The following is a 23,518-nucleotide window of genomic DNA, read 5'->3' on the forward strand; positions in this document are numbered from 1 at the left end:
TCAGAGGTCCCAAAAACATGTCTTTAAAGTTTATTGCTCATAAAAACACTTTGAAATCAGATTTTGGTCTGCCTGTAAACCCCTCTTTTTCAGCCCTGCTCAGAACAGGCTGTTTTCTGTGTCTGTGCCTTTAAATGAGAATAAGCTCTCTGACCACGCCCCCTCAGGAAGTGGGTGTGGCCTCGGCTGTCCAGCACGTTGATCTAATGTTTACATGTTGGCTGAATATACACGGCTGCTCACAGACCCGCGTTACTTCAACCCTCTGAATCTGATCCAGAATCTGATCCTGATGGAGAGGCGCCTGCAGCAGGACCTTTCTGAACCATTGGTCACAGATTTAGTGTTTCTTGTTGTTTTATTTGTCAGCATGTCGACGTGTGTCTTGGTACACAGCTACCAACATGTAGCTATGTGGCTATGCTAACTAGCGCTAGCACTTTTCCATGAAAACTAAAAATCATCCACTAGATCTTCAAATCTGCAGACGTGGGGAGTAAAACCGACCTTTGTGTTTATTAAGACAGCCTACAACTAGCATGCCTCCCTCCTAAGCTCCTTGTTAGCACACATGTGTGCAGGGAATGAAAAACGGAGGAGGGGTTGAGTTGTATTTTATACAGTCTATGGGCTGAACAAGCTCCGAGCTCTGACTTCCTGTTACAGACCGGATGGCGTTGTGAGGTATGAAAACCACTGAAAACTGAAACGGCTGGTTTCAGCACACATTTACAGAAAGGTGGAGAAATGTCACCTTTAATAGTTTTATGTACTTTGTCTCACATTTTATCATTTTATTTCATTATTTCAGACATTTTAGTTAGTTTTTTCTTTCAGTGGAATATCTAGTTCTAATTCTAGTCATGTATATTATTATATTTTGTTCAAGTAAAATCAAGATGAATACAAGAATAACCAGCCTTTTATTTTGAAAGTTGTCCTTCAAACAGGAAACTCCCTTCAGTGTTCTGATGTGCTTGTCACTATTTTATTTGGAGGTTCACGTCGTTACGTCTTTACGTCATAGACAGCCGACAGGAGCGTGTTCCAACTGTGTTCCCTCAAACTGAAGTAGGCCGTGTGCTCATGCAGTTATGCAAGAAGTTCAAGTAACACACTGTACTGAGGACACGGGGAACCTTTAGTGTTCATGGAGGAAGAGGAAAAAGTTCCTTCAATGCCAAAACAACAATGAGACAATGTGGGGAAAGTTCTGTAAGAGAAGTAAACATTTAAAGTACTCACAAGGTTCTTCAAAGTTTAATAAAAGTGCACAGCTTCTTCAGGAAATTACATCTTAAGTACATGCTCTTACACTTATAAATATCTTAAAATCATCAAAATGTTCAAAAAACATTTTTTTAATATCACCTTTTGTTTATTTTTGCGATTAAATTTATGAACCATAAAGACAGAACCTTGTTTTTTTGCACCAGGCCTTAAAAAGTAACATTTAACACAGAGTCTAATGGGGTCTGACTCACTTCTGGAGTCTGCCTCAAGTGGACACCCGAGGAACTGCAGGTTTTTTGGTGCTTCAGCATGAGCTTTATTTTTCAACACCAGAAGGAGGAGGAAGAAAAAGATGATGGAGGAAAACAGGATAAAGGTAGGGTGGGGGAAACTAGGGATGAAGTTGAAGGAAAGGAGGAAGGGAGAAAGAGAGGAAGGAGTGAGAGAGGAAGCAAGGTAGGGAAAGTGAGGTAGCGATGTAGGAATGAAGAGATGGAACTCTTCCTCTTCCCTCCCTTTTCATTCCTTTCCTCTCCTGTCCAACTTTCTACACTCACACTTTTCCCCAGTTTGTCTCATGATCCTCACCCATTTATTTACCTCCCTCCCTCCCTCCTCCCCAAGCTGCTGAACAGAAAACACAAACACACGCAAAGTTCTCAATGAAGCCTCAGTAGCTCCTTTATTCATGGCTATAATATAATCAATAACACTGCATGCTCTTTTACAATTACACATTTATAAATATATGATAAAACATAAACTCTGCTATAAATAAAACTGCTTTAAAATGAGGTTTTATTAAAATAGACGTAATGTGTGGCATCAAGAGAAGCTGTCGATTTCTTTCTTCATTTCCTGGAAACAGAAGAAGAAGAGGAGGGAGAGTTACACCTGCATGTGGTTTAAAAATAAGAATGATGAAGTGCAGAGTTCGGTGTGTGTTGTACCTGCGTTAGCTCGGTCTTGTTGTAGCGGTCTCTGTGTCTGTAGATGCTCTGAGCCAGCAGAGCGTAAAGTTTCTCCACTGACTCCGCCTCCACGCCGTCTGTTTTGGACACGGCTCTGCTGAGGAGATCCTGAAACACACACACGATGAAATGAATGACTCCTTTAGCTACCTCAAGCTGTTTAATTGGCGTGTTTTTATCCTGGTTTCCGTTTGGAGTCTAAGTTGTGTTGACCAATCAGGTGTCTGTATGGAGAGCAACAGCAGGAGGAACAGAATCCAGGGTAATGACACCCCAGATATCTGCATGAAGAGCAGCTAACATTTACACTGAGACACAAATCTGCTGTGTCACTAAAGACAATCAGCGTTCAGATTTCCTGACTTCCCTGAACGCAGCATCAGAAATGATGGATCCCACCTCCATTCAACAAACAAACATTGCAGACCTAGTTTTCTTCTCCTCTTGAGGACAGACCTGACAAAGCTTTTTACTTTCAGCTACAACTAACCTGTAATTACAGATTCTGATTCAGAGACATGTTGAATCTGGATCTCAGGGGGTCTGGGTTTTTAGTCTGAGAAGGGTTCTGGTCTCTGTCTGTAGTTTTAGGGGTATCCACCAATCAGGTGTCAGCAGGAGAAACAGTCTGTATGGAGAGCAACAGCAGGTGTTCTAGAATTCTGACATCAAAGACAGAATTCTGGAATTCTGTCTTTGATTCTATTCTAGAACACCCCCACACACCAAAGGTAGAGCTGGGCGATACTGAAAATGATGTTATCATGATAACATTTTTCTTATTAGTTTGTTAGCTTGTCTCTGGGATTTAGTCGTCTAGAAAAGAAACAAAATATCTTAACTAATGAAGTTGAGTGGCCTTTCTTGACGAGCCTGTTTTCACTCTGCTTTGAGTTGGTTTTGGTTTTTATTTATATTGAGAAAATAATATCACGCTAATTATTGTTATCCTTTTATTCCCAGCCCCACCCAAAGGCATCTCAGTCGTCCTCAGATTCTGTGGGGTTTTTTTTTAAGTTATATTTTTGTCCCTTTTGCCTTTATTGTATAGGACAGCTGAAGAGAGACAGGAAATGTGGGGAGTGGAGAGCCGGAGAAGACATGCAGGAAATGGTCAACCGGACGGGAATCGAACCGGCGACCCCTGCGACGAGGACTGCAGCCTCTGCATGTAGGGCGCTTAGACCAGTGTTTTTCAACCTTTTATGAGCCAAGGCACATTTCATACATTAAAAAAATCCTGAGTCACACCGCCAACCAAAGGTTTTACAAAATGACACATTAGGCTCTCAGTATATGAATCTGTTTATCTGAGAGAGGGACTTTGGCTACTTCTTTAACTGTGTCAGGGCAAAGCATCTTATTTACAATAGATTTTGCAGGTAGTATTAATGTCTCTGCTACAAAGTGTGGCTTTTTTGAGCTAGCTTTGAGGGCTCTTGCTGTCAGTGTTGTAATTTGTTCTCATAAAAGTTGCCTTTTCAACTACCTATATTACGCTCTTCATCCGGGTCAGAATTTTGTCCAGGGCCCAGTTTGGAGTTTTCCTTTTTCCTTTTTGAATATTTATCCATCGCTGTTGTACGCCTACGTCTTATCACATACACCTCACACACGCGTCATTAATTCTATTGTCTTAAATTAACAAGGTCATTAGTGTGCTTTATTGCCACCCAGTGGATGGTTAGCGCAGGTCAGGACATGGACAAGAATTGAATTACTCCGCCAGTCACTACACTGCAAGCACAGACACATTAAATGGCAAATTATTTGCAGTATATGAATATTTTTTTTTTTTGGGACTAATTAAGTGAAATTTGAAAATGTCCCACGGCACACCTGACAATCTGTCACGGCACACTAGTGTGCCACGGCACAGTGGTTGAAAATCACTGGCTTAGACCGCTAGGCCACCATCGCCCCGAGATTCAGTGTTTTTATCCAAAACCTTCAAATGAAGACTTCTTGTCTGAAAGTTTCTGTTGCAGGACTCATCTCCTCTTTGGTGTCTGTAGGTAAAAACAGTCTGTATGGAGAGCAACAGCAGGCGTTCTAGAATTCTGATGATGTCAGAATTCTGAGAACAAATGGAACATTCCGTGAAGAAGGTCAGAGCTAAAAAAAAAAACATCAGTGTCTCTAATCCTCTTTCATAGACCTCCATTCAACAAACTAACATTGTAGACGTAGTTTTCTTCTCCTCTTGAGGACAGACCTGACTAAGCTTGACTTTGGACTTTTGACTAATCTGCATCATGATGTTGTTGTTTCAGCAAACTGAAGACCCGTTAATTACAAGAACATCACAAGAACATCAGTTCCTGTTTCAGGTTCATACCGCTGAAGGAAGCTAGAGTGATGTTTTTATTGACCAATCAGGTGTCAGCAGGAAAAGAAACCGTCTGTATGGAGAGCAACAGCAGGTGTTCTAGAATTCTGACATCAAAGACAGAATTCCAGAATTCTATCTTTGATGATGTCAGAATTCTGAGAACAAATGGAACATTCCGTGAAGAAGGTCAGAGCTAAAAAAAAACATCAGTGTCTCTAATCCTCTTTCATAGACCTCCATTCAACAAACAAACATTGTAGACGTAGTTTTCTTCTCCTCTTGAGGACAGACCTGACAAAGCTGGACTTCCTTATTCAGGTTCATACAGCTGAAGGAAGCCAGAGACTTCTGTATGTAAACATTACCCAGCAGTAAATCTGACCGGCTTACTCACCCTCAGCTTGCTGTGATCGACGACCAGCCGTGGCGTTTCCACGTCCGGCGTCTCCTCAGATCTTCCTCTGCTCAGCATCTGCATCTGCTCCAACGACGCTTTGCTGGCTCTGTGACGCGTCTCTGAGGAGGACGAGGCAGGAAATGTTCATACGACGACTCAAGTTTCAGAGAGAGAGAGTGTGAGCAGCAAGAACTTGGCGGATGTTTAGATGAGCTGGAAGCAGAGGAAGCGGAGGAAGCGGAGGAAGCGGAGGAAGTGGAGGAAGCAGAGGAAGAAGAGGAAGCAGAGGAAGCAGAGGAAGCAGGCCGGCGTGACGTGTGTGTGATGTTTTGATGTTTAAAGGGACAGAAATTAGGACAAACTTTGAAGTGGCGTCAGACTTTTGGGAAAAATGTTGACATACTTTGGTTTTTAGCGACGGCGGAGAGCTGTGCTGTGTTCGGTTAGTTTCCTGAGTGTCCTCCAGCTTGGCTCGGCGCCTGGAGTCCTGCGAGGGTCTTGTTCGGCGGCAGAAGCAGAAGCGGCGCTCTCGCTTTCACTTTCTGTTCGAGTCGGCGGAAGCAGCTGCACACACGACACCGTCCCACACATACAGACCTTTTAATCTCAAACACACCCTGTTCACCGTCTTCTGCTGATTCAGGGGGGTCGTCGAGGTCCGGGTTTGAACCCTGAGGATGCTGCTCGGTCGGGGTCGGTGGTATCCGTTCACAAGGACCCCGTTAGAGTTGTTGTGGTTCCAGTTTGGGGGCGTCAGGCAGCTCTGCTTGCTTGAGCTGCTCTCTGGCAGGTCGGACGAGCTGCTCAATTCAGACAAGGAGGAAAGGGAAGAAGGGGAGGAAGAGGAGGAGGAGGAGGAGGAGGAGGAGGAAGAGGAGACCGGCGGCCTCTTCTTGGGTTTTTGGATGATCCCCCTGCTCCACTTGGACCTCCTCGGTCGTTTGTAACTCCTTTTCTTACGCGCTGCACGGAGAGAAGAGGAGAGGAGGGAGGGAGGGAGGGAGGGAGGGAGGGAGGGAGGGAGGGAGGGAGAGGTGATTGAAAAGAGCAGAAAGTGAAAGCTGAAGGACGCTGAGTGCTCTCAAACCTCTTCATCTCTCCACTTGAACTCCTCCTCTTCCTCTCTTGACTCTTTGATTTCATCAGTACTCTCTTCCTCCTCTCTTTGTCCCCTCGCTGCCTCTTCCTCTCCACTCTGACTGTTTAAACCATCTGCAGCTTCCTGTCTGCGTCGCTCCACCTCGGACTCGTTTGATCTTTGTGAGGAAGATTTGAACTTTGTGTCACGAATGAAACGCAAAACATATGTTTGAAAACGTAGTTGACTTCCTTTCAAAATAAGACGTCTGACTAAGCGATCAAGGAAGCAAAATATAAGATTATAAGAATATGAGCAACAACAGCCGTCTATGGAGACACAGGAGAGGAAGACCCGCCCACAATCAGTTGATTGACAGGTCTGGAAAAAAAAAAATATATAAAAAAAAATAAGATAAATGTCTTTATTTTCATTCGTTTACTGATTTAGAGTCCACTTACATTTTTTTAAGAGGTTTGAAAGACTAAAAATGTTAATTTTATGCTCTAAAAGTAGTATGGGAGGTAGAGCCCTCAGCTATCAGGCCCCTCTCCTTTGGAATCATCTACCAGTCAGGGTCCGGGAGGCAGACACGCTCTCTACTTTTAAGAGTAGGCTTCAAACTTTCCTTTTTGATAAAGCTTATAGTTAGAGCTGGATCAGGCTTGGACCAGGTCTTAGTTATGCTGCTATAGGCTTAGACTGACACACTGGGATCCTGTCTTTCCCTCTCTCTCCTCTCTCTGCCTGTCTCTCACTTTAACTCTTCCTGTCCCATTAAAGTTACTAACCATAGACCTTTCTGGAGTCCCTGAGCTCCCTTGTCTCGTAGGTTCCTCTGGATCTCTGCTGTAGATTCCTTTTTTGGGGTCTGTTATTCATCCTTTCTTTTCTTTCTTTCTCTTTCCTTTTTCCTTTCTTTCTTTCTTTCTTTCTTTCTTTCTTTCTTTCTTTCTTTCTTTCTTTCTTTCTATGTCTCCTTTTCTTATCCCGTCCTTTCCTTCTGTCATTCCTTCACCATGTATTCTCCTCTTTTTCTTTCTTCTGGTCTCCCTCTCTTCTCTCTTTTCTTAGACCTTTCTGGAGTCCCTGAGCTCCCTTGTCACGTAGGTTCCTCTGGATCTCTGCTGCTGTGGACGTGGTCCAGACTCCAGCTGCTACAACTGCTACTATCTGTCTCCCCACTATCATCTCTCTCTCTCTCTTCATCTCCCTCTATCCCTCTCTCCAACACGGTCTCAGCAGATGTGTGTCTAACATGAGTCTGGTCCTGCTGGAGGTTTCTGCCTGTTAAAGGAAGTTTGTCCTTGCCACTGTAACTTGCTAAATGCTGCAAAGTGCTCTGCTCATGGTGGATTAAGATGAGATCAGACTGAGTCCTGTCTGGAAGATGGGACTAGATCTTACCTCTGGGGCTGTTTGGAGAGAAAGCAGATCCGTAGACGCCGTCAGTCTCGTCTGAGTCTGCCCCACCCGGAGAAACTGAAAGCAAAAGATGTTCAGCTTTTTATTGACAGTCAGGAGGGTTTGCTGGTCTAGTTAACACCCCTGTGGGGTCTAAAGATTCCGAGTCATAGCTGAACCTTGTGTCTGAAGGTAGGACTTCTCACCTCTCCTGATGCGGGACTCTCTGATCTCCTCACACTCTCTCTCAAAGTCTTCGTCCAGCTCGTCTCTGATGATGGCCCGCATCGTGTCCTTCAGAGCGCACGCCCGGTGACGGATGTGTCGGCCTGTCACACATACACGGTTAAACTTTCATGACTCCTCAGATTCCTGTCATTGGTTACAGTATTTGTCTCACCCATGGGGTCGTTGTCGGGGTTGTACTCGAGCGCATTCTCCCAGATGAGGCCAGCGTCGGCCATGAACTCTCTCACGGTGACGTATCTGTGCCGGTCGATGTTGGTGAGCAGCGTGGAGAGGTCCATGGGCTTCCTGATCACCAGCAGGTAATCTGGAACCTGCAGGAGACGGAGAGAGAAGAAGAAGAGTTTACAGGTCGACGAAAAAACAAAATGTTCTAGAAGTGTAGTTTCACTTCCTGTACCTCCTCAAAGTCGACCGGTCTGGTGAAGGCCTCGAAGCGTCGATCTAGAGACAGACGCTCGGTGACGTTACGCAGGAAGAGGCGGAGCTCCCCCAGCACGTCCTCCTCCTGCTCCTCCAGGCGTCGGCACTCCTCGTCTGGAAGTCGACGAGGGCGTGTCATGGGAGCCACGGGGAGGATCTCCATCGCCTGAGTCCCTGAGAGGAGGAAGAGGAGGAGAAGAGCTTTCTGTTACTGCAGAGCCAGAGGTCTGCAGGTGGAGAATCTGCACAGTTACTCACCTGTCGCCTTTGAAGGCGGAGCCTCGGCCGCCTGGTCCAGAATGAGGTCATGGAAGAAGTCGGTCCTCTCCTGCCGGGTGGGAACGCTGACGGTGTGAACCTCGCCGCGCTCCGCCCGAAACAGAGACTGAATCTGAGGAAGCGAACGATCACAATGACTACGTTACATTTCTCTGTCTCAAACACGAGGTGACGAAGCGGTCCAGCTGCTCACCTCCGGGTCCAGGTGCTGAGGGGGGAGGCTGCAGGTGGCGAGGAGGAGGATGGGGGAGAAGGAGGGGATGCCTCCCAGCAGACTGAGGAAGGAGGCTCTCAGCGCGGGCCCTGCTGTCTCCCACCACTGCTGGATGTGAGGGAGGAAGAGGACACTGGGGGACGTCCGCTTGGCCTCGATGAACACCTGTGGAGGAGGAGGAGAACAAACGCTGAGTCGGGTTTATTTCACATGAGAGGAAGGAAAGTTTCAAGTGGATTTAAAAGTCATTTTTTCACTCAGACTGAGACGCAGACATCGATTCAATGAGCATGTTTGTGATACCAGATAACTCTTCGACTCCTCAGAAGTCCCTCAGAGTCTAGGTTAAATTAATATGCAGTTACCTTTTATCACCACCAGATGTCACCAGAGGACACAACCTCTGAATTACTGTTGTGATCTCAACTCTCAACTCAGTTTTATTTATATAGCACATTTCATACATTCAAGCATTCAGCCCAAAGTGCTTCACAAAGAACAGAGAGACAGAAAACAACAGGAATATGTACAAATGATGAAAGGCTAAAATAAGAGGAGAGAAATATGAAATACTTAAAAATAAAATAAAATCTAATATTGGAATAATGACAAAAAAGTAATTACAATAAAATCAATAAATTAAATCAGATAAATATCCGAAAAATAAAACAAAATATTTTAAAATCAAATAAATAGAATTAAATAAGATAAATATTAGAAACGTGTAGTAAATAAAAGAAAATCAGATAAATATCAGGAAACAAAATACAATCAATTAAGTAAAATTCGATTAATATCAATAAAATTAAATAAAATCAATAAAATAAAATAAAATCAGATACATATCAACAAAATAAAATAAAATCAGATAAATATCCGAAAAATAAAATAAATAAAAGAACTATCTGAATAATTAAAGTTTTAAATAAAATCACCTAATGAAATCAGACAAATATAAAAATTATAGAATAAAATCATTACTATAAAATCAATAAAGAAAATCAGATTAATGCTAGAAGAATAAAATAGAAATGAAAATGATGCTCATACAATAGTAATAATGCAGTCCGGTGTTAAAAATAAATTACTCCAAATTAAAAGCCAAATTAAAAAGCTAAGTCTTAAGTTTTATAGGTATAACAACAGAAAGCTCTCTGGTAGGCACTTGTGAGTGCTCATCAAATCTCACAACAATAAGACAGACTCCTCTAACTCATCACTGCCCAGCTTTACTGGAATTAAAGGGTGATATCAGACATTTATCAGGAGTGCAGGAGTTCCGGATGGTTGGTCTGTGTTGCTGCCCGTCTAAAGGCTGATTTATACTTCTGCGTCGCCCTACGCAGCAGGGGCTGACGCGGACATGAGCCCCTCATACTTCTGCGTCGGTGTGTCCGTGTCGCGCAGCAATTCTCCGCCGAAACGCTTGAGGGCAGTGCGGTCTCTCTGATAGCCGGTCGCCTGCTTCCGGTCCCGCTACGATCTCTGTTTACTTTCCCACAGAGATTCAGAGCGTGTTCTGTTAATCTACAGCTGATACATGTTGCTGTTTATCATACAGACATGATTACATGAAGAATAGAGAGGAGGAGATGAAATACACGGCCGATGTGTGGCCGATGTCCGGGATCCCGGAAGTGCTGTGAATGCGGGAAAGACAAAGCCGTCGAGCGGACCAATCACAGAGCTTGCGGTCCGCGTCGGCTCTACGCGTAGTTACATTTTGGAGGAGGTGCACGTCAGCTACGTGCGTAGGCCTCTGCGTAGGTACGGGAGCTACGCGGACCTACGGCGTAGGTTACGCCGTCGATTCGACGCAGAAGTATAAATCAGCCTTAAGACGAACCGATCGTGGCAGCTTCATCCAAGCCTCCTTGTTCTGCAGAGTAACTCAGACTTTAGTTGGTCGAGGTCTCACCTGAGCGCAGGCTTCCTCCGGGGACGTACAGCTGACTCCGAACAGCACGGCAGAGTCCAGGCTGTGGACGGGAAAACGCTCCAAAGCGTGCAGGACCGCCGGAGCCAGGTGAGAGGTCTGACCCGCACCGGGACGACCTGCCAGGAGCAGCCGAGGGCGGTGTGACGTCGGGTGTCTGACCGCGCTCCTGCAGAAAGAAGTAGAGCGTCATCCTCGGGAACATCTGAGCGCTGTCTCTAAAGCTGAAGATCTGACCGGACTCACCTGGGGAAGTGAAGGAGCTTTGTGCTCTTGGAGGTGGAGGGGGTGGAGATACTGGCCGAGCAGGAGTTCTCATCTCTCCCACACATCAGCACGTCATCGAGGACGCCGGCGGTCAGATCTGACGCACAGAAACAACGATTTAACATTTCAGAAGGACGATAACGACAGGAGTGTTTCATCCTTCAGCTCCGCCTCACCTGGCTCCCTCTTCCTCTTCATCCCCTGCTCGGCGTGAGGAAACAGCCTCTGCAGAGTCTCCAGGATGTCTCGCAGGGCGGCGCCCAGCAGCGGCTGAACCACTGCCGATAGTGGTTTGGCGGGCGAGGTGGCGAGGCGGTGAGAGGCCGGCGTCATCTTTCTCATGGCTGCCACGAAGTCGCAGCTGCTGACGGCGATGGAGGAGACGTCGAGGAGGAGCTTCTGGGAGGTGCTGTAGATCTGAGGGTAGCGGCGTCGCAGAGCACAGAGCGCCGCCTCGGTGCATACTGCTCTGATGTCAGCGCCGCAGTAACCTGACGGACACGGAGGGAGGGAGGCTGGAACTTTAGACTCTGTATTTTAGGATCTAAATGACACGTCTCTTTAGACGTTTTTCAACCAGAGGGAATTTAACCCTGAACTACGTGCGTTTCGACAGGTGGACCCAGGGTCTAAATTTAGTTCAGGGGTAGATAATCTCCCCCCTGAAAAGCCCCTGCTAGGAGGGTAGTACTTTTCAAAGGTCCCGGGAATTTCGGGGGGCGGGGCCTGCAATGCTGAACGTGTCTGATTGGTAGATTAACCGCAGTGTTTTTATTCCTCCCTCCTTCCACAATAACATCACACACATCTGTGATTCTCTTGATTTCTCTTTCTTTCATTAGTTTTTATTTGTTCTATCTTTTTTGTATGTGTGTGTACTTTTCAAAAGAAGAAGCTGTGATTCTCTTGATTTAGCAGCTTGTAACAGTAGTCTTCTCTCAGCCCACCGTGAATGCGTCTCTCCTCCCGGTGTTCCGGTTTTAAAAGTCAATTTCAAGTTTGAGGAAAATGTTTTTTTTCGACAGGGTCAACTTTTGTGTCAATTTCTTTTTGTCAAATTTTATTTTTTTCAAAAAAAAAAATTCAAAAATAAAATTTTCAAAAAACATTTTTGTCAAATTTTTTTTCTAATTTTTTTTTCTAATTTTTTTTTCTAATTTTTTTTTCAAAATGTTTTCTCAAAATTTTCAAAAAAAATTTTTTTTTGATCAAATTTTTTTTTTTTTGCAATTTTCAAAAAACCATTCACAGTCATTGTTTTTTTCATCTGTGATTCTCTTGATTTCTCTTTCTTTCATTAGTTTTTATTTGTTCTATCTTTTTTGTATGTGTGTGTACTTTTCAAAAGAAGAAGCTGTGATTCTCTTGATTTAGCAGCTTGTAACAGTAGTCTTCTCTCAGCCCACCGTGAATGCGTCGCTCCTCCCGGTGTTCCGGTTTTAAAAGTGACCCTGTAAACTGGAGACCTTCAGCTGAACGTGTCAGTGTTTGTGGAGTTTACACAGCTGTTGAAACACAGAGGGAGTTCCTGGGAATGCAAACTAGTTTAGTTTTTATTAAGATTTCAAAATATCCTCATCAGATATTTAATGATGGTCTAAAGACGTTTATGAGGGATGCATCCGGCTGAGAGTCTCCAGTTAACAGGGTCGCTGTTTAAACCAAAACACCGGCCGATCTCTGCGATCACGGCTCTTTGAGTTCAAAAGGATTTTAAAGCCGTGTTGAAACGTCTTTGTTACTCGCGCTTATCTCCTCTCACGTGTTGATTCAGTGAATCCATCTGTGATGAAATATAGCACCATCTAAAACAGACCAGCTGAGTCTCTTCATGCTAACAGGCTAACAGTTGTGTTGCTCATAATGATACCTGCCTGTCCGTCTGCTTCTATGGTGTCATCTGTGATGAATGGCATTCCTCTTTGTTTTACTGCCCTCTACTGGTCTGGTGGTGTAGTGCATTTACTTTTTACAATCTACCCGGGACTTCAGACCGCTGTCGAAACGCAGACAACAATGGGGGCACAGGAACCTTTTAGTTCAGGGGGGCTAGAAGACCCTGGAACTCTTGGTTGATGCACCTTTTCACGATGCACTCCTGAAGTTTTCTAGAGATCTTCGTTAGGTGTTTTGTAAAATTCTGCCGACACATTTCTCAGCCAGTTCTTCCAGGAAGTCTTCAGATGGAGGAGGTTTCCACTGCAGCGTGTGGATCTTCAGAATCTCTCTACGAGACTGAAACACAAACAAGCAGCAGCTCGTCATCCATCAATCCGATAAAACTCAGAGATGTTTTCATAAAAGCGTTCAGTGGAAAGAAAACCTGAAGAGAAAACGTGTTTGCAGACATTGGATGAAGTTAACGTCACCTCTCTGTCCGGCAGTCCAAACAGGAACTCTCTGTCGAAGCGTCCGGGTCGCCTCAGCGCCGGGTCGATGGAGTCCAGCCGGTTAGTCGCCCCGATCACCACGACCTCCCCTCGACTGTCCAGGCCGTCCATGAGAGCGAGCAGCGTCGACACGATGGAGCTGCGGGGCGAGGAAGAGACAGACTCGTCCGTTATCACCTCGGGGTTCGACTTGTTTCTGTGAGAAGCATCATGCCCGGTCTGACCTGTGAATCTGGTCCTGTCTGCTGGACCGCACCGGAGCCAGGCCGTCGATCTCGTCGAAGAAGATGATGGAGGGACGCATCTGATACGCCTGAGGAGGACACGTATAAACCCTCACACGTTAAGGAATCAGACTCAGCGACAGAGACCATCAGAGCCCTCAGGTGTGTTCTCAGGGTCTCACCTGCTCAAACAGCAGACGCAGCTGCCGCTCCGACTCGCCCACCCACTTGCTGAGGCAGTCGGCGCCCTTCCTCATGAAGAACGACACCTTCCTGTTCCCATGGCTGCACTCGTTAGCCAGCGCCCGGGCCACCAGCGTTTTCCCCGTCCCAGGAGGTCCGTAGAAGAGACAACCTCTGGAAAGAGAGACAGAGATTACAGGGAGTATTTTTACCTGCATTCTCTTTTACGGCCACCAGGGGGCAACATCCAACTCTGAATGTACAGAAGTTTTAGTCGGTTTATTCCCTCAGTGAACATTGTCCCGGTGCGTTTAAGGTCTCAGTCTCAAGAGGAAGTCTACTTTAATAGAAAGCAGTGATAGTTTTGAGAAAGATGCTTCAGCTTGGGGAGAAATAAAATAACTAAAACACTTCTGCAGAAACTTTTCAGCCAGGACAGAAACTCAACAATGTGGATCTAGATCCATATTCTACATATTTGCTGCTCTGTCACCTCGGAGGCTGGATTTTGAAGTTGTCAAAGACCTCTGGGTAGAGAAGAGGGAAGACGACCATCTCCTTCAGGGCGGAGATGTGACCCGACAGACCCCCGATGCTTTCAAACCCCACCTGAGGAGAGGAAGGATGTAGGATGTAGGATTATTTAGTTTTCCTGTAAGTCAACAAGCTACTGGAGACGGTTTGAACTCACGGATTGGTCGATGGCCATGGGATCGATGTCGGCCAGGCCAGCTCCTGAACTCATCTTATCTCTGTGAGTCCCCAAAACATCGTCTCCTCGCAGGCCGAGCGGGCGACAACTGGCAGAGAGAACCAGAATCAAAACAAGGTTACTAAAGAGGCCAGAGTCTCAGGAGCTCTGAAACAGACTTACATTATAAAGCCTGATGCTTCATTTCTTTCTGATTTATGACAAACATTATTATTATTTTATTTTATTTAAACTTTATTGTATGTATTTCTATTTTTCTATTATATATTATATATTATGTTTTTTCACAATAATTCTGACGTATTAATTTGATTTAATTTATTTATTTTAAATATGTATTTCTTTTATTCTAATTCTTATCTAGAACATTATTTTGATGTATCAATTTAACTTATTTTATTTTATTTATTTATGTATTTATTTTTCTTTAACCTTGACTGTATGTATTTCGAATTTTGTTCTATATATTATTCATAATGCTTTTTTAAAATCATTTTGATGTATTCATTTTATTTATAGTTCTTATTAAAAGCCTGTATGTATTTCTAATATTATTACATTTTTTTTAATGATTTTGATTTATCAATTTAACTTATTTTATTTATTTATGTATTTATTTTCTTTAAAGTGTACTGTTTGTGTTTTTATTATTCAAATGATTATTTATAGAATAATTTAGATTTATCAATTTAACTTAATTTATTTCCATTTTTTTTCTTTTAAGTCTTCTGTATGTATTACAATCATTTTTTTATTTTTTTATTAATTTAACTTTTTTAATTTAATTTATTTATTTTTCTTTAAAGTTTACTGTATATATTCTATATTATTGAAATTAATATTTATAATTGTTTTTGATTTATTAATTCAACTTTTTAATTTAAAATATTTTTTAAGTTTTTTATTATCTTTTAATTTATTATCTTTTATATTTGTCCGTGGGATCTACCTCTGAGTTTAATGGCTGCGTTGTTGTTTTTAAAATAAGAACGTTTAAAAAAAAAAAGAAATCAATCAAGACGTCAGGTGCAGTACCCTGTTTGTCCACAGAGGGCGCCAACTTCAACTGTAGCTTTACAGGCTCTATTTCTCTGCATTCAGTTTCATATCTTGTTATACTTCTTTCATTATTTCTGTAACGGCACTAAAGCTCAGGTTGAATCAAGTTCTGTCTGATTTTAATAAACTAGTTTCTGTTTCTCATGAGGGCGCTGGCTGAGTCATCGTCTCTCAGCATCATCGTCCTCACACACTGACCTTCCAGGGACCTTCTCAGTGTTTTGCACTTCGTTGTCGGAGTCGTTGTCTTCATCGGACTGATTGGACCAGGCGCTCTTTGTGGGTCTGAGGATGAAGAAAAAACAGGATGAATATTCAAGACATGAACGAATCTCTTTATGCCAACACCAGATTCAACTTCTGTTTGGTGACTAAAACGTCCAAAATGATGAAAAATGTGCCTTTTCTAACACTCTCCTAATTATTACCCTTTTAAAAGTTATCAAATGCAAATATGTGAGTGAAAATGTCTGTTTGACCTGCATGTGAAGTAAAGAAATGAATCCAAAGAAAGGCATGTGACCGACCTGAACGCTCCTCTGCGTGTCGTGTTTGGTCCGGAGGCGCTGATCCGGAAGGTTCCTCTCGGGAACTCTGAACGACACGAGAAAGGAAACGATTTTAAAAACTAGAATGATTATAAAACTGGACTAAATCAACAAAAACTGACCGTAGATAAAATATAAATTAAGGGTGTTAAAAAACAGGAAAATAATGATTTTGTGGCCTTCAGGCCCCTCTCCTTTGGAATCATCTACCAGTCAGGGTCCGGGAGGCAGACACCCTCTCTACTTTTAAGAGTAGGCTTCAAACTTTCCTTTTTGATAAAGCTTATAGTTAGAGCTGGATCAGGCTTGGACCAGGTCTTAGTTCTGCTGCTATAGGCTTAGACTGACACACTGGGATCCTGTCTTTCCCTCTCTCTCCTCTCTCTGCCTGTCTCTCACTTTAACTCTTCCTGTCCCATTAAAGTTACTAACCATAGACCTTTCTGGAGTCCCTGAGCTCCCTTGTCTCGTAGGTTCCTTCCTTCATATCTTAAAGACCTCATAGTGCCCTATTACCCCTCTAAAACTCTACGCTCCCAACATGCAGGCCTGCTCATCGTACCTAAAGTCTCTAAAAGTAGTATGGGAGGTAGAGCCTTCAGTTATCAGGCCCCTCTCCTTTGGAATCATCTACCAGTCAGGGTCCAGGAGGCAGACACCCTCTCTACTTTTAAGAGTAGGCTTCAAACTTTCCTTTTTGATAAAGCTTATAGTTAGAGCTGGATCAGGCTTGGACCAGCTCTTAGTTATGCTTCTATAGGCTTAGACTGACACACTGGGATCCTGTCTTTCCCTCTCTACTTTTTGATAAAGCTTATAGTTAGAGCTGGATCAGGCTTGGACCAGGTCTTAGTTATGCTGCTATAGGCTTAGACTGACACACTGGGATCCTGTCTTTCCCTCTCTCTCCTCTCTCTGCCTGTCTCTCACTTTAACTCTTCCTGTCCCATTAAAGTTACTAACCATAGACCTTTCTGGAGTCCCTGAGCTCCCTTGTCTTGTAGGTTCCTCTGGATCTCTGCTGTAGATTCCTTTTTTGGGGTCTGTTATTCATCCTTTCTTTCTTTCTTTCTTTCTTTCTTTCTTTCTTTCTTTCTTTCATTCTTTCCATTTTCCTTACTTTCTGTCCTTCTTTCTTTTCTTTCTTGCTGTCTTTACTTCTCCTTTTTTCTTTTTTTTATTCCTTCTTACTTTCTTTCTTACCTTTACGCTTTCCCTTTTTCTTTCTTTCCTTCCTCTTTCTTTCTTTCATTCATCCTTTCTTTCTTTCTTTCTTCCTTCCTTCACTTCTCTCTCTCTTTCTTTCATTCCTTTCCTTCTTTCATTCTTTTATTCCTTTCTTTCTTTTATTCTTTCATTCCTTTCATTCTTCCTTCACTTCTCTCTTTCATTCCCTTCTTTCTTTCATTCCTTTCTTTCCTCTATTCTGTCATTCCTTTCATTTTTCCTTCACTTCTCTCTTTTCTTCTTTCTTTCTTTCTTTCTTTCTTTCTTTCTTTCTTTCTTTCATCCTTTCTTTCTTTCATCCTTTCATCCTTTTTGTCTCCTTTTCTTATCCCCTCCTTTCCTTCTGTCATTCTTTCACCATTTATTCTCCTCTTTTTCTTTCTTCTGGTCTCCCTCTCTTCTCTCTTTTCTTAGACCTTTCTGGTATATATAAATTAGGGATGTTAAAAAACAGGAAAATAATGATTTTTTGGTCTTCAAATATTTCACTAACTGCCATCAACATCAAACAAAAAACATTTAATGGAAAGCAGCCAAGAGGATTTTTCATTTGCGTGTTTTTTGGCGCCCCCTGTGGTCAAAGGTTGTAATACACCAAGCTCTGGTGACCTTTAAAAATCTGTATTTAAGTTGAACTCTAAGCAAACTGGATTATCTGAGAATGTGCAACTTTATGTGTTTTTGGTTCGGCTCTGACCGCTGCTCGATCCCGGGTAGAGCAACGACGCCCGGCTCAGTTTGGCGTCAAAGGTCTTGTCGGCGTCTGCGGCCGTCCCCTGTCTGCTGTCGTCCTCATCAACAGCGCCTGAATACATCAAAGCAAAGAAGAAGAAAACATTTATTCTCCTCGATCGATCTTCTCATCCGTCTCTCACGCTCTCCTGAATGTCGGTACAAACCTCGGCCTTCCTCTCTGTCGCTGACGTCTCTCTCTGGTGTCACCGGAGTCCTCCTCCTCTGAGCTTTGGAGTAGATCTTCTGTAATTTATCAGACATGAAGACATGAGCAAGAACACATCCTCCTCCACCTTTCTCCCCACCTCTCATTCAATCTAAAGACACAGATGGAAATGTTTTCTTTTCCCCCAGGATGAACCCCCTCCTCCCCCCGGTCAGTGCTTTCAGACATTCAAAATAACAAGTCTCTCTTCTTGCAGATAGTCTTGTTTGTATTTTTAGGCCGTAAAGAGACGACATTATTCATTCACAGTAGCTTTAAACAAAAAGCTCTGCAGGGACTCTTTAGACTCGTCTCGTCTGCTGTTTACTCTAAACTTTAAAACAAGGGCTGCTGCTCCTCGTGGTCAGACTGCTTTCCAATGTGGTGCCAGCTGATAGAGATTTTTTACCCAGGCAGGGTGCAGCCGCGTGCGCCGCCCTCACCACGGCCTGATAACAGAGGCAGCCCCCCCCTCCCCCCTCCCCACTGCTGAGAGGCACAGAGAGTGTAAACAAGGTCTGAGCTCAGAAACACTGTTTACATCCAGGATTCCTTCACTTCCCCCCGTACTGAAATCAAGGCAGACCTTTTTAAACTTCCTCTGAGTCATCAGCACTCCTCTGGGTTTCTGTTTGGTGCGCACACGTTTCCAAAAGTGCATAAAAAGCTGACCAGTCATGATCCTGGAGGTGCAAGTTTAACCACAGTATGAAGAGTTATTAGAAAGACGTCTCACTCCTTCGTTGTTGTGATTCAGCCGTCGCTTCTTCTTCATGTTGTCCATCGTGTTCATGACAGAGCGGCTCACACTGCGGGGAGCAAAGAGAGAGACAGGTGTAAGAAAATCATTCTCATCCCCTCATATGGCTCCTACATTCTGCCATTTCAAGGCCGGATATTTACTACATGTAATGTAATGTCTTTCTTCCTTTCTTCATCCTTTATGTCTCCTTTTCTTATCCCCTCCTTTCCTTCTGTCATTCCTTCACCATTTATTCTCCTCTTTTTCTTTCTTCTGGTCCCCCTCTCTTCTCTCTTTTCTTGGACCTTTCTGGAGTCCCTGAGCTCCCTTGTCTCATAAGACTGAGTCCTGTCTGTAAGATGGGACTGGATCTGATCCGGTCTTGATGTTGGGTCTTTGTTAATAATAGAACATAGAGTACGGTCTAGACCGGCTCTGTTTGGAAAGAGTCTGAGGAGAACGTTTGTTGTGATTTGGCGCTTTATAAATAAAGATTGATTGACTAAAAAAGCGTCAGAGATGTTCCTCACAGTTTTGTGAGTCTTACTTGGTGCTGATGCCATCGAACATGTTGGAGGACTGGTACCTGCTGGTGGGTTTGGTCGCCCGGGTGCTTCTCCTCAGCCTGCTCCTTCTGCCGCCTGAGGGAAAACACACACACACACACACACACACACACACACACACACACACACACACTCATAAAGGTCAATAAAACATAGACATAATATTTTAGAAAACAAATCCTGAATAATTATGTTGCTTCTGTAGCTTAAAACATGTGCAACAATAAGCCAAAAATACAATTAAAGCAACATCTCTCTGTAAAATATTAAAGTTTACAAGTTTAATATTTCAAAACCTGACATGTGTAAAATTCTACTTTCATTTTCGTGACTTTATATTAAATCAGATGTTCAGATTCACAGTTTGACAGAGACTCGTGGACCAAAATGACGACGAATAAATAATGGATTCACAATCCAAACCTCCCTGATGCTCCAGGTATTATGGCTCACCTGTGATGTCACTAAGCTCAACTGTGATGTCACTGAGCTCACCTGTGATGTCACTGAGCTCACCTGTGATGTCACGGAGCTCAACTGTGACGTCACTGAGCTCACCTGTTATGCCACTGAGCTCACCTGTGATGTCACTGAGCTCACCTGTGATGTCACTGAGCTCACCTGTGATGCCACTGAGCTCACCTGTGATGTCACTGAGCTCACCTGTGATGTCACGGAGCTCACCTGTGATGCCACTGAGCTCACCTGTGATGTCACTGAGCTCACCTGTGATGTCAGGGAGCTCAACTGTGATGTCACTGAGCTCACCTGTGATGTCACTGAGCTCACCTGTGATGTCAGGGAGCTCAACTGTGATGTCACTGAGCTCAACTGTGATGCCACTGAGCTCACCTGTGACGTCACGCAGCTCACCTGTGATGTCACTGAGCTCAACTGTGATGTCACTGAGCTCACCTGTGATGCCACTGAGCTCACCTGTGATGTCACTGAGCTTACCTGGACAGTCCAGAAGCCGAATGGACTTCCTGTAAACACAGATGGAGACTCAGTGTGAGGAAACCACAGGAACTTACGTTTGTTACAGTCATAGCATTACAGAATAAATAAGCATGCCTAGTTAAAGTATCAATACAATTTTTATTATTATTAAGTATTCATATGACCTCACGGTGCCTCGCTGTGGTTTCCGCTCCTCCTCCTCCTCCTCCTCCTCCTCCTCCTCCTCATCGTATGTGTCTGAATCGACGTAGCTCTGGTCGTCATGGTCGCTGGTAAATCCCTGAAACAAACGTCCAACAGTTCAGTATTTAGTTTTAACAACAATAATAATATTTCTAGTGTTAGTCTGTATTTCTATATTAACATGGTCATAAACAGAAGTCGTTTGTGCATCAATAAATGTAGGATAGAAGGAAGAACAACAGTGAACTGAAGACTCAAATGAAAGCATTGTAGGATAGAAGGTAAATATGATGTATAATAGCAAAGTAAAGTAATAATAAGTCATTCTTATTAATTTGTCATTATTATCACAACTATTATCACTACTATTATGAGTATAATTATATATTACATTATGTATTTTTGTCCTTTTTTAATATTATAATATTATCACCAGCATTTCTGTTTTCTTTGCACTTAGATTGTGTTATTCCTCTGCCACTAATTAATTCAATGGGTAATTTAAAGACTACAAATTAAATATCTAAAAATATCTAAAGCTTGTAAAAACAACAAATGCTGACCAAGATGCTTAATTAAAATAATTACAATGCAGTTAGATGATCAGAAATTAGTGTTAATGTATTAATTAGGGTGTTGTGCAAAAGTAAAACAATAATATTAGTGTTAAAATATTGTTTTAAACTGTTTAAAGTCATTGTTAATATTATTTTAATCACATATAATGATGATTCTTGACTTTAAATGTGTTTCCTGATTATTTAACTGCGTTTTCTCCCTACATTAATATTAAAAACTACATTTTGATAACTTTCAAGTGATACATTGTTTTATTTTTCTGACTCTTAAAAAGAAATCAACCTGTTAGAAGCTTCATAACTATGTTTAAAAAAACAAACACTCACATTGGACAGCCCGGATCTCCTCCTCCTCTCTGGTGTGCTCCTGGCCGGTGTGTGGAGCCTCTGCGTCGGCCTGCAGGTCTGATCCGCGTCCCCTCTACCGCGGAGCTTCACCATGGCCCAGCTGTTGTTCTCAGAGGAGCGTGTCTCCTGCTCTCTGTGTGTAAGAGTAAGAGCAGACACTTACACACACCCAAACACACACACACACACACACACACACTTGATGGACTGATACAGAGAGCAGTCACCCTGCTGCTGCTGAGGGTTCAACACATTTAAAAACGTCATGTTCTACCGCCACCGTCTGACGTCATGACGCATGGAGCGTGTGTAAAAAAAAACAGAAATCAACAAAAATGTTTTATAAAAATACAAAAATAAATGAAACATTTTTAAATGTAATAATTCGGCAAAATGTAAAATATACAAAGTTTTGAACACACTTCATTATGAGTCAGAGAAAAAAATAAATAAATTAGATTAGGGTTCCAAGAAATCAGACTTTCAGCTCATGAATATTTTAGCACAACAAAATCCAATATTGATATGCAGAGCGTAAACATTTTTAAAAGCAAACTCAAAAGACTTACCTTTTTTAGTCTCGCTTTTAACCGAGTTCCCTTCATTTTTAGAACAGTTTTATTTAATCATTCATTTTTTGTATTTTGTATTTATCATCTAGTTCAAATTTTAGTCACTTTTATTCTATTTTATTTAAAGGTGACATATCACGCTTTTTTCATCAACATATATTGGTCTAAGAGGTCCCCAAAACATGTCTTTAAAGTTTATGCTCAAAAAAACACTTTGAAATCAGATTCTGGTCTGCCTGAAAAGCCCTCTTCTTCAGTCCTCCTCAGAACAGTCTGTTTTCTCTCTGACCACGCCCCCTCCGGAAGTGGATGTGCCTCGGCTCTCCAGCACGTTGATCTAATGTTTACATGTTGGCTGAATATACACGGCTGCTCACAGATCGCGTTACTTCAACCCTCTGAATCTGATCCAGAATCTGATCCTGACGGAGAGGCGCCTGTAGCAGGACCTTTCTGAAGGATTGGTCACAGATTTAGTGTTTCTTGTTGTTTTATTTATCAGTATGTAGACGTGTGTCTTGGTACACAGCTACGAACATGTAGCTATGTGGCTATGCTAACTAGCGCTAGCACTTATCCATGATAAATAAAAATCATCCACTAGATCTTCAAATCTGCAGACGTGGGGAGTAAAACCGACCTCTACCAGAAAGGCAGCAGGACCTTTTATGAAGGATTGGTCACAGATTTAGTGTTTCTTATTGTTTTATTTGTCAGTATGTAGACGTGTGTCTTGGTACACAGCTACAGCTACAGCTACAGCTATGAACATGTAGCTATGTGGCTATGCTAATTAGCGCTAGCACTTATCCATGATAAATAAAAATCATCCACTAGATCTTCAAATCTGCAGACGTGGGGAGTCAAAGCGACCTTTGTGTTTAATAAGACAGCCTACAACTAGCATGCCTCCCTCCTAAGCTCCTTGTTAGCACACATGTGTGCAGGTAATGAAAAACGGAGGAGGGGTTGAGTTGTATTTTATACAGTCTATGGGCTGAACAAGCTCCGAGCTCTGACTTCCTGTTACAGACCGGATATTGTTGTTACGTAACAAAAACACGGAAGTCTGAAACGGCTGGTTTCAGCACACATTTACAGAAAGGTGGAGAAATCAGAACAGGGGCAGAATGGATTCTTTTCATTCTCAGGGGGTTTGTAGACAGGGACACAGATTACAGGTAAAGAACCATTAAAAAGTCAATTTTGCATGATATGTCACCTTTAACTGCGCTCACAGCTGCCTAAATACCTCTAGGTTGTTGAATTTCAACTTTTGTCGACTCAGAAGGAATTTTCTTCACACTAAAATGTAAAAAATAGACAAAAGGGCAAAAATGACATCACATCACATCATCAGAAAATACATCATGCTCAGCCAGGTTGAAGCGTTATCTGATTCATGTTATTAAAGCTAGTTAAAGGAGGGGTTTCTGGGTACGTCCAGCTGGGAGGAGACCTCGGGGTGGACTCGGAGCTCGCTGGAGGGATTAAACATCCTGTCTG

At 42.9% G+C, this 23,518-nt stretch overlaps 1 protein-coding gene across 2 annotated transcripts; it reads right to left on the reverse strand.

The window, feature by feature from the left end:
• Positions 1-1,889: 1,889 nt before the first annotated feature.
• Positions 1,890-21,708, reverse strand: LOC117828466 (ATPase family AAA domain-containing protein 2-like). 2 transcript variants are annotated; one of them, XM_034705623.1, is made up of 28 exons: positions 21,420-21,708; positions 20,496-20,611; positions 20,329-20,357; positions 19,353-19,446; positions 18,800-18,872; positions 18,023-18,101; positions 17,821-17,928; positions 15,876-15,942; positions 15,547-15,633; positions 14,269-14,377; positions 14,071-14,186; positions 13,577-13,751; positions 13,395-13,483; positions 13,150-13,309; positions 12,925-13,015; positions 10,957-11,271; positions 10,760-10,877; positions 10,496-10,682; positions 8,557-8,742; positions 8,343-8,475; positions 8,062-8,258; positions 7,816-7,975; positions 7,622-7,744; positions 7,419-7,493; positions 5,531-5,896; positions 4,931-5,052; positions 2,184-2,312; positions 1,890-2,091 (listed from the first exon to the last, which is right to left on the reverse strand). In XM_034705623.1, the coding sequence occupies exons 1-28, from the start codon at positions 21,531-21,533 to the stop codon at positions 2,059-2,061; spliced, it is 3,651 nt and encodes a 1,216-aa protein (XP_034561514.1). In that variant the 5' UTR covers positions 21,534-21,708; the 3' UTR covers positions 1,890-2,058. The 2 variants fall into 2 exon arrangements, with proteins under 2 accessions (XP_034561514.1, XP_034561515.1); XM_034705624.1 differs by lacking the exon at positions 5,531-5,896 and having other exon boundaries at positions 21,420-21,707.
• Between the last annotated feature and the right edge of the window lie 1,810 nt (positions 21,709-23,518).

The sequence above is a fragment of the Notolabrus celidotus genome, chromosome 16 (assembly GCF_009762535.1).
Source record: "Notolabrus celidotus isolate fNotCel1 chromosome 16, fNotCel1.pri, whole genome shotgun sequence".
NCBI lineage: Eukaryota > Metazoa > Chordata > Actinopteri > Labriformes > Labridae > Notolabrus > Notolabrus celidotus.

Coding starts and splice junctions, on each gene's coding strand:
- LOC117828466 (XM_034705623.1), bottom strand. CDS start 21,533: ATGGTGAAGCTCCGCGGTAGAGGGGACGCGGATCAGACCTGCAGGCCG. Junction 8,476..8,556: donor CTCAGCACCTGGACCCGGAG/GTGAGCAGCTGG, acceptor TCGCTTCCTCAG/ATTCAGTCTCTGTTTCGGGC. Junction 7,745..7,815: donor CCCCGACAACGACCCCATGG/GTGAGACAAATA, acceptor TATGTGTGACAG/GCCGACACATCCGTCACCGG.